Source organism: Mustela nivalis, assembly GCF_964662115.1.
Source record: "Mustela nivalis genome assembly, chromosome: X".
Lineage (NCBI taxonomy): Eukaryota > Metazoa > Chordata > Mammalia > Carnivora > Mustelidae > Mustela > Mustela nivalis.
The window spans coordinates 85,490,191-85,500,433 of record NC_139040.1 but is presented as its reverse complement, the minus strand read 5'-3'; the positions used below and the strand labels follow the sequence as shown (position 1 = coordinate 85,500,433).

The 10,243-nt window shown below is 45.8% G+C and overlaps 1 protein-coding gene across 1 annotated transcript; it reads right to left on the bottom strand.

Moving 5' to 3' along the window:
- Positions 1–849: 849 nt before the first annotated feature.
- Positions 850–2,354, bottom strand: LOC309856087 (Y-box-binding protein 3-like). The gene has a single exon (XM_082716806.1). It carries the CDS (start codon positions 2,276–2,278, stop codon positions 1,160–1,162), a length of 1,119 nt encoding a protein of 372 aa, XP_082572932.1. The 5' UTR covers positions 2,279–2,354; the 3' UTR covers positions 850–1,159.
- Between the last annotated feature and the right edge of the window lie 7,889 nt (positions 2,355–10,243).

Here is a 10,243-nt window from a genome sequence, read left to right as displayed (position 1 = left end):
CACAATAAGGTTAACACATCGTTTGCTTCACATAATTATCATTTCATTATTGTCATGGTGGGAACATTAAAGCTCCGCTCTCCTAGTGACCTTCGGGTATGCAACACAGTACGGTTAACTATAGTCATCATGCCATATGTTAGGCCCCCAGAACTTACTCATCTTGTAACTGGAAGATTTTACCCTTTGACCATTTTTCCATTTCTCCCACACCCCGCAGCCCCTCGTGCCCATTTTCTTTTAAGTATTTAAATGGCATTAGATCAAATCCATTAAAAAATAAAGGCAAATTCTGCTTCCAGAGAGCCCCACCCACCTACCCATTTTTTTTTTTAAACCTGTCATGGTGTTTTGCCCAGCTTTTTGAGTTTTTGTCTCATAGACTATCTAAGCAGTAAGTGTGGGTAGTTGGATCCACCCTCCGGCTTTATTGCTCAAATGGCAGGGGAAGAGGGTGTGATGGGGACACTTGTTCCCTCTCTGTGTATTCTAATCCTTTAGGACATCCTTGAGAAGTTCACCCCCACCCACCCCCCCCAGTAAGTCCACAATTAGTCTTAAATTCATGACTTTCACAGAGAACAATAGGTACGATGCTTGCTAAAACTGGTTCTGAAACAGACTGAAAGGACTGCCTCAATAAAATTATGTGCTGACAAGATTTTTTTAAATAATCAGATGATAACAGATAAAAGCAACATGAAATGATTTATTGAGAAAATGACCACTCAAGTGAGTAACATCACACAGCAATGTAAAGTAATCTTCAGTATCAGATCATCTTTGTTTTTGTATTAAAAAATAAAAATAATTTTTATAAGTACTTCAACTAATTCCCCTGGTGACACAAAATAATAACTGTGGTCCTGGTCAGATCGTTTAAAAGAATAAGTGTGTGTGTGTGTGTGTGTGTGTGTGTGTGTGTGTACAGAAATTGCCAACACAGATGGTAAGAGGGAATTTAGAAATATATGCATCTTGTAATTTTTCCTCAATCCTTGCGGAAGGGGCATGTATCCCCCCCCCCCAACCAGGGCACAAATCTAACAGTCAAGGTGGATGTTTGGACTGCACTGCATTAAAGGGCATCATCTCCTCAAAGGCGGGCATTCCCTGCAGCCCAGGCCTGGGAGTCCCTGGGGAGGGAGCCAGGCTGTTGTTAGTTGGCCTGGGTGGTGGCAGAGGGGACATCTGAGACCAAGGCGTCCTCCTCCTCAGCGGTGCTGTTCTTCTTGGCCAAAGCAACCAAAGCAGGTATTTCAGCAGGGCTCGTCCCGATCTTGTCTTCTCCTCCCAAGGTATCCTGGCCCTGGGCACCAGGTGCCTGCTGTGGGCGGTGGCGTGGGTTGTTGGGGCGGCGGGATCCGTAGCCTGGCGGGGGCTTCTGCTGCGGACAGCTGGCCTCACGCCCGCTTTCCTTGTCTTCCTCCTCGGGCTCCTCAGAGATGCCCGCTGAGGGTCTTGGAACAGGAGCGATGCCTCGGCCCCTAGGGCGGCTCAGCAGGTAGCTGGGGCCTGGCCCTCGCCGCGGGGCACCCTCGGGCCTTGAAGCTGGGGTGGACCCGGGCGGGTGGCCAGGCCTCGGGCCGCTGCTGGGAGTGAGGATCGACGGGCGGCGGGACATGGCAGAGGCCCTTTGGAAGGGTGGGAAGCGCCGCAGCCTTTGGTCTTGGGGTCCGCCGGCCAGGCGGCGCCTCTGGCCCTCGGCTTCGGTGAAGCCTTCGTGCCTGGCCTCTTCTTCGTCGATGTCCTCTTCAGCGCCCATAGGACCTCGTGGGGGCGGTGCGCGGCGACGGATGTAGAAGCCCCTGCGGAAGCGGGGGCGATTGGCAGCGTAGCGGCTGCCCTGCACTGGGGCACCTGCTGGCCCGGTAACGTTAGCGGCCTCGGTGCCCCGCTCACCCTGCACCACGTCGAACTCAACTGTCTCGCCGTCGCCCACACTGCGTTGGTATTTGTGAGGGTTGTTTCTGGTGATGGCTGTCTGGTGAACGAACACATCTTCCTGGGTATCGTGCCTGCTGATGAAACCGTACCCATTCTTCACGTTAAACCACTTGACAGAGCCTCGCACTCTCTTGGCGATGACCTTTTTGGGCACCTTTCCCTTGGCGCCTGCTGCCACGGTGGTCTTGGTAATTGCATCTCCGCTGAGGTTGCCTGCGACTGGGGCCCGGGGAGGATCTCCGCTTTCCAAGGAAACCAGGAGTTTCTGCGTGGCTTGAGGGGAGACTGAGGCGGTCACCTCCGTGAGGGTGACCTCTCCCACCTCACTCATGAGGCTGTCCTTGCTCTCCTTTCTTGGAGAGCCTGAGGGAAATTTGGTCTTCAGTGATGGGGGATATGGGACTCGGTCTGGAGGCAGGAGCCTCGCTCTGGAAGGGAGGGTCCTGGGTCTGGGCTCAAGGACTCTCTGGCTTAACTCTGAGACTCTTGGAAAGGCCTGTGGAGTCTCCTGGGGCAACGGGATGCAGACCAAACAGTGGTTGCCACGGTGACGTCTCAGTGGGGTCCTAGAGGCTGCTTGAGCTGGGGGGTGGGGCAGATGTGCTCTGCCTTGAGCTCCAGGTGCCACTCACAGCACCTCTCTGTCCATCATGGAGAGGACATGCATTTGAAGCTCTAGGAAGTGGTCTACTTGAAGACTCTGTTGCTTGTTTGGGTGGATGGGAAGAGAGGACCCACCTTTCATCTCTCTGCCTTGGTTGGAGATAATCCCAGCCTTCTGAGAACACTCTCTACATACTCTCACAAAACCCTGCTCCTCTTCCAACTCCTTGTGCACTTTAGATGTGGGTGAGGCATTTTGTGTAACTTTAGACAAAATGACAACGACACGAAATTAAGACCCAATGAAAGAAGCCCACTCCGGGTTGTTTGGTTTTTGTTTGTTTGTTTTCCCTCGGAGGAGGGACTGGGGAAGCCTGCCAGGGCTAGAATGCTAGTACCGAGAGGACGCTAAATTAGTGCAGGTTTATCCAGGCTGGTGTTAGGGTTGTAGAGTAGTGAAGCTGAGTGGGGACACTTTTGTTAACTGGGACATTCTGAAAACCTTGTTGAGCTCTGTGTTCTTGCGCACATAAAGCAAATGATCAGGTGGAGTAAAATAGAACTGAGCAAATTTGTCTTCTGTCTTAACTGCAGATCCAGACTCCCCACCCCTACCCCTGAATGGTTTATGACTCTGTGATCTTCATCCTAAATTGAGGTTCTGATTTAATTATATAGAAACCCTAAGAATTCAGACTAACTACAGTGTTAATACTGTGGTAAGGTACAGCTAGCTCTACTGAAATATATCCTTTCAGAAATGATGATAGGGCAGGCTAAAATAATAGATGGCAACTGGTCAGAAAACTCATTTTTCAATTATTAATAAGAAAAATGAAAATAAGCCAACTTGGCCTACCACTTTAGAGTTTACAGAAACCTCTCACATGTTGTGCATTTGATCCTTGCAACAACCCACTCTATAAGGAAGTGGGGCAGGTGTTGTTTTTACTTCAGTTTGACAGATGAGGGAACTGGGGCCCAGAGATAGCAAGTTGCTTGCTTAATGTCACATGTTTACTATGGGGTGATCCCTAAAATCTGATCTCAGACAGATTTCATTCCAGGTCCAGGTCTTTTTCCACCACACTTCACCAGTCTTTGTGTATAGTTTTGTCGCTTGTTTCATCTGATGTCAGAGAACAGGCACCCCTTTCAGAGAGTTCATACAACCCAGCAGAGAACCCAGGTCCCCTTTGTTCAGGCTCCCAGGTCTGCCTCTCTTCAGGGGCAAAAAAATGCCTTCATATCAACTAATCAGCAGCCCCTGCTCCCACATGCAGTAACCTTCAGCCTGCAACCAACTAGAAAACAAACCATACTATAGACTCGGGAGCCATTTCCTCACCATGCTGGTGTGATACCGTATGGTATCACATTTTTATTTTACTATTTTTATTTTACTATTTTAAAAACACTTCTTGGCGCGCCTGTGTGGCTCATTCTATCAAGTATCTGCCCTCAGCTCAGGTCATGATCCCAGGGTGCTGGGATCCAGCCCCACATCAGGCTCCTTGCTCAGCGGGGAGCCTGCCTCGCCTTCTCCCACTGTCTGCCACTCTCCCTGCTTGTGGGCTCTCTCTCTCTCTCTCTCTCAAATAAGTGAATAAAAGATAATAAATAAGTAAAACTAAAGAAAAATTTTTAAAAAACCAACACTTCTTCAGACATCATCTCCTGTGGTTTTTACAAGCATGAGAGAGAAGCAAGCTACTGCCAGTATCCTCACATGACTGAGTAAGTCAGGGCACCAGGGCACAAAGCATCTAAATGACCTAACCAAGGCCACCCATGTAGTAAGTGCAGAACCAGGACAATACCTTTGGGAATTCAGGCCCTCTGGTTCTTAGTCCATTGTGTGCTCCACAGTGCCATGAGGCCAGATCTATGATATTGTCAACAGTTCTTTCTTTCATGTCCTGAGAGCTCTTCTTGATGCTTCCCATATTTGCCATGCACATTCCCATCTCTGCGCCCATGTTCAAGTTTTTCCTCATTCTCCTAAAAATATCTTCTCTCCTCTCCTTTCCTCTCTTCTGTCTGTATAAATCCTATGTGCTCTCTGAGTCACAGTTTTGCAATCCCCTCCCACTTTCTTTCCAAATGTACCAGTCCATGCCAATCTCTTTCTTCTTGGAAACCCAGTTACACTTACAGCCCAACAATTAATCACTAATCTACTTCTTCCCTAATGTGTAAGTCTTTCTGTTTCACTATTATTCCCAACTAGGTTCTCAGATCACTAAAGCCCACTAAATAATGAACACTTTAGGGATACCTAGGTGGCTCAGTCAGCTGAGCATCGGGCACATGATTTCAGCTCAGGTCATGATCTCAGGGTACTGAGATTGAGCTCCACGTCAGGCTCTGTGCTCAGCGGGGAGTCTGCTTGGGATTCCCTCTCTCCCCTTCCCTCTGACCTTGCCCCTGCTCACTCTCTCTCGCTCTCTCTCTCAAATAAATAAATAAATCTTTAAAAAAGTGTGAACATATTAATTTTCTTCTCTTGATTTCCTCTCTCTGATCACTGTAGTGCCTAGAACAGTGCTGATGGTATAAAGAGCCTCCTCAAATGTGTACTTGTGGATTAAATATATGCCCCCCTGCCCCACAAAGTGGCTACATCTGTGAATTTCTTACAGTCACTAGCAAAGCACCAGGCACGAAGATGCCAATGAGATTCACTGAGTTGGACAGAATACGCCCTCTTGAATCTCCCACTGTCGTTTGCATGATATACAGGCAAGTGCTTTGGAGACATCATGGAGCTCTGTTAAACTTTCCTGGTCTATGTGTATTTTATGCAAGAAGAAAGGCTTTCTGAAAAACAAATTAACATGATATGAATTACTAATTCAACTTCAAGGATTGATTTGATGAGACCACTGCATTATTTTCATCAAAATCATCAGGTTCTCTGTCTATTACTCTGCTCTTCTCTCCATCCAACCTGTGAAGCATATCATTTAATTCCTATTATTAAAAAAGCTGTCAATGAAATGGAGGTTAATAAGGTATACTGTCTGATCCAGTATCATTTAAAAGGCCTATCATTTATTTTTAAAGACTGTTTGATTTGAGAGAAAGAAAGTGAGTGAACATGTTGGAGGGGGGAGAGGGAGAGAGAGAATCTCAAGCAGACTCCCCACTGAGCGTGGGGCCTGACACAGGGCTCAGTCTCAGGACCCTGAGATCATGACCTGAGCCGAAATTGAGTCGACTTAACTGACTGAGCCACCCAGGTGCCCCTAAAAGCCTTATCATTTAAAAACAAAATCTTTGTCTGCTGTTCCAGCCACAAAATGGTGCTGAACCTGAGTCAGCAAAGTCCATCCAGGCCCATTGTAAGAGGTGGTAACATCATCTACTGTGAGGAGTAAACAAGCTGGCAGCCTAAGGAGGGGAGGGTAATGCTTCAGGCCCACCCTCTTACTGACTCACTGGCAATTCCTTTTCAAATGGTAAATGGGCTAAATGGAAAATTTATTTAAGATGGAGAATCCTATCCATCTTACTTCTTCCAGAACCATACCATCAATTCCAGTGTCTCTCGAGGGCCATTAGCTGCCCAAGGCAACATAAAACTAATATAATACATGCAGAAATAATAAAAGCTAATCTGGAGTATGGCACTGAGAATGTCCACCCTGCCCCACACCCTGCAAATGATACATCATAGAAACCAGGGTGACTCCAGAGATACTATGGATGTCAATAAGTGGTTGAAGATATGGGCAGTGTTGCAATTTTCAACGCACTCTCAGCTGAGGTTTTGGGAGCTAAAATCATTAGAAAGAGCCAGGAATCTTAAGTCAGAAGATCTCCTGGAGTGGCCAAATGTTGGCTGTTTAGCTTTGAACAAATCACCTCACTTCTCTGAAATATAGTCTTCTGTCATGTAAGGAGGAAGTATAAATGCCTTCCCTAGCCAGGTCATAGGTTGTGGTGGCAATTACATAGAACACTTTATGGGGGGAAAAAAATATGTGTAAACCAAAAGCTGTGACCAATGTGCCATGAAATGCTATGTGTTTTAAAAAGAGAGGAAGAGAGAGTGGAAGAATCCCAGAAACAATAAAAGCGTAATGGTTAATTTTATGTATCAGTTTGGCTGGGCCATGGTGCCCAGATATGTGGTCAAATATTATTATGGGGATGCCTGGATGGCTCAGTCAGTTAAGCATCTGCCTCTTGATTTCAGCTCAGGTCATGATCTCAGGGTTGTGAGACCAAGCCCCGTGTTGGGTTCCAAGATTCTCTCTCCTGCCCCTACTCCTCCCCATCTCTATATCTCTCTCCCTCCCTCCCTTAAAAACAAACAAACAAACAAACAAACAAAAACATTATTGTGGATGACTCTGTGAGAGTGTTTTTGGATGAGAATAAGTTTTAAATCTGTGATGTTTGAGTAAACCAAATTGCTCTTTATAATATGGGCAGGCCTCATCCAATCACGGGAAGGCCTGAACAGAGCAAAAGATTGATCTCTCCAGAGCAAGAGGGAATTTTGCAGCAGATGGGCTTTAGACTTGAACTGCAAAGTTGGCTCTTCTGTGGGTCTCTAGTCCGTCAGCCAATTCTCTAGATTTTGGACTTTCCAGCCTCCATAATTGCATGAGCCAGTTCCTTGAAATAGTTTTCTCTCTGTCTCTGCCTCTCTCTCTCTCTCTCTCTCCTTCCCTATTTCTCTCTGTATCTCTCTATCTCTGTCATTCTGTCTGCCTGTCTCTACATGCGTGCACGTGTGCACACGCACACACTTGCGCACACACACATTCATGCAACCTATTGGTTCTGTTTCTCTGCAGAACCTTGACACATGCAGATTTTGGCACCAGAACGGTTTCTAGAGAACAGAGTCTTAGCGATGAGTTTTCGGAATTGGGGTTGTGGGGTTTTGAAATTGTCTCTCTAATTTTATTATATTTAAAGACACTAATAACTCTATTTCCAGTAGTAAAGAGCACACGGATAGTCCATGGCCTGAGGTGGCAATAGAGATACACAAAATATCACTATCGGATACCCCTAATCAAATACTGATAAGAGGCAAGGATCTGGCAGGCCATGTACATGATACCGTAAAACATTTTTGTGAAACTAAGGAGTATAATGAAAATTGTTGGCTGTTCCTAATGTCACTGGACAAGGTGGGGAAAGAAAAGGATGAGCTCAGAGATACGAATTACTTGCTCAAGCACTTCATAAATGACCTGACAGCTTCCATGTCTGCCCTGAAGGAGGCACCTTATCTCCTGTAGCCACAGGCTGAGGCTGCTGAAAACAAAACCCAGAATCTTATCCTATGAGAATCTCATCCTATGGATGAATTACAATGCAACTTGAATTCCTAACCTCACCATTTATCTATCATTAAAGTGAAAGTATGGACTGGGGAGGAATGGGATGGGAACATGGGAGAAGACCCTGATGAAACTGGAAACATTGAGCCCCTAAAGTCTCATGAATCATCTTTATTAGTAGAAACAGTCTCTCCAACCCCTGTCTGAGGAGAAACTCCCCTCAGAGCCTCTCCAATCCTGCATTGCTTGAAGAAAGTGTAATGAAAAGCATAAAGCCTGAGGAAGTTTCCTTGAAAGACACTGATGGTGCTTCCCAGGACCCAGCCGCCACCACCTCTTTCTGCTTGTAGACCTATAACAAGACTCAAGTCCTAGCTGACCCCTAAAGTTGAGGTAAAATGTATAACCCATGAGAGGATGTGCTACGCTTTTTTTCTAATACATACAGCCAGAAATAGGGAGACTTGTGTGGGAATGGACATTAAGGGTGTGGGATAATGGTGTAAGGAACATAAAGTTGGATTGGGGTGAACTTATTGACACGGGTCCACTAAGCAGACATGCTTCATTTAATGTTGCAGCATGGTTAGAAAGGACTCTGAGATGTTGTTTGGTTGGTTAACACATGACCCAAAATGTGGTTCACAGTAAGTGAACTAAAAAGGAAAGACCTGCCCTTGGTTTCGTGTAGAAGAAAGGATTCAAAGTCTTAAGGGGATTTGAATGTTGGAGATGATTTGTCATTGAAGATCTGCTCACCCACCCTGAGAGGGTCTTCAGGGCACACCCTTCACCACAACTGTGAGAAATAAATTTTTGTGGGGAGCCCCAGAATCCTTGAAGAGCTCCATCCCTGAAGAGCACACCTTCTCATGGGTTACACTTTTTACCTCACCTTTAGGGGCCTGCTGGAGCATTGTTCTTCTCTGTAGACCAGAACTTACAACGGGAATTGTTGCTACTGAATTGGGGAACCTAAAGGCAATGGGAGTAATTGTATTCTGGGTGGCAGGGGCCAAGTGGCATCACTCAACCGCCAAAGGTAAAGGTGGACATGATTACTATAATGGACAACAGAATCAAAGCAGGAATTAGAACAGTCTGGCTCCCAGAGAGCTATGATGTTGACTAGTTGATCATGATGTTCCTAGAAGAGAGACATATAGGAAGCCTACTAAATACTCACTTAACCTGTATAGCCAGAAAAATGCCAGGTCAAATGAACAAAAGTCCAACTTGGAAATAAAAATAGTCACATCTCCTCAATTAATCCCCAGACTTGAGCCAGTTTATAGGCACAGAACCTCTTGAATGTAGGGGAGGCCAGGTCCCCTTGAAGAAGGCCTTTTGAAGACTCAGTGACAACACCAACTAGGTGGTGATACTTTGCAGGGCTGCAGTAAGGCTCTCCAGGAAGCTGTATATGCTCTGAGTCACCATCCAGTATATGGTGCTATTTCTCCCACAGTCAGCGTTCACAGGCCCAAGAATCAAGGGGTGTAAATGGGAGTGGAACCACTCATTGTCCTGTCTAGTGACCCACTTGCACAAAGTTGGCTTCCTGTCCCCATGACCTTATGCTCCACGAGCCTGGATAGAAGTCTTAGTTCCAAAGAGAGGAACGCTTCCATCTGGAGACACAATAATTATTCCACTGAACTGGAAATCAGGACCACCACCCAGTCACTCTGGGGTCCTCATGCCTCTCAATCAACAGGCAAAGAAGGCAATTACTGTTCTGACTGAAGTTATTGATCCTGACCACCAAGTGGAATATATAGAGGCATGGCAGAGCATGTCTAGAATATAGGAGATCCCTTATGGCATCCCTTAGTAATAACATGCCCTGTAATTAAACTCAATGGAACACTACAACAAAAAAATTCAGGAAGGACTACTAATGGCCCAGACCCTTCAGGAATGAAAGCCTGGGACACCCTACCAGATAAAGAACCATGGCCAGCTGAGTTGCTTGCTGAGGGCAAAGGAAATATGGAATGAATAGTACAAGAAAGTCATTACAAATACAAGATACGGCCATCTGACCAGTTACAGAAAGAAAAACTTTAATTGTTATGAGTATTTCTTCCTTGTTTTGCTAGAAATATGTTCCTGTATTTGTATCTGTCTGTCTGTCCAATAACTTTCTCTTCCCTCTGTCATCCCTTTATCTTGTAACATAAGATATTTGAATGGATACATGTCAAATTTGCACCGTAGAGAGAGTAAACTCAAGTAAACTCAATCGAGGATTTGCATCCGCTTGTGGTGAAAGGGTAAGTGTGTTTTTGTTTGTGCGCCAGATAATTGCATCATGATAGGTAGAAGTATGACCTTGTTATTGTCTTTATGTGAAGATTAAGTATAGTTTAAGGGGATGCATATAGGTA

Bases quoted from the DNA above. Each gene is read 5' to 3' on its own strand.
- LOC309856087 (XM_082716806.1), bottom strand. From the start codon at position 2,278: ATGAGTGAGGTGGGAGAGGTCACCCTCACGGAGGTGACCGCCTCAGTC.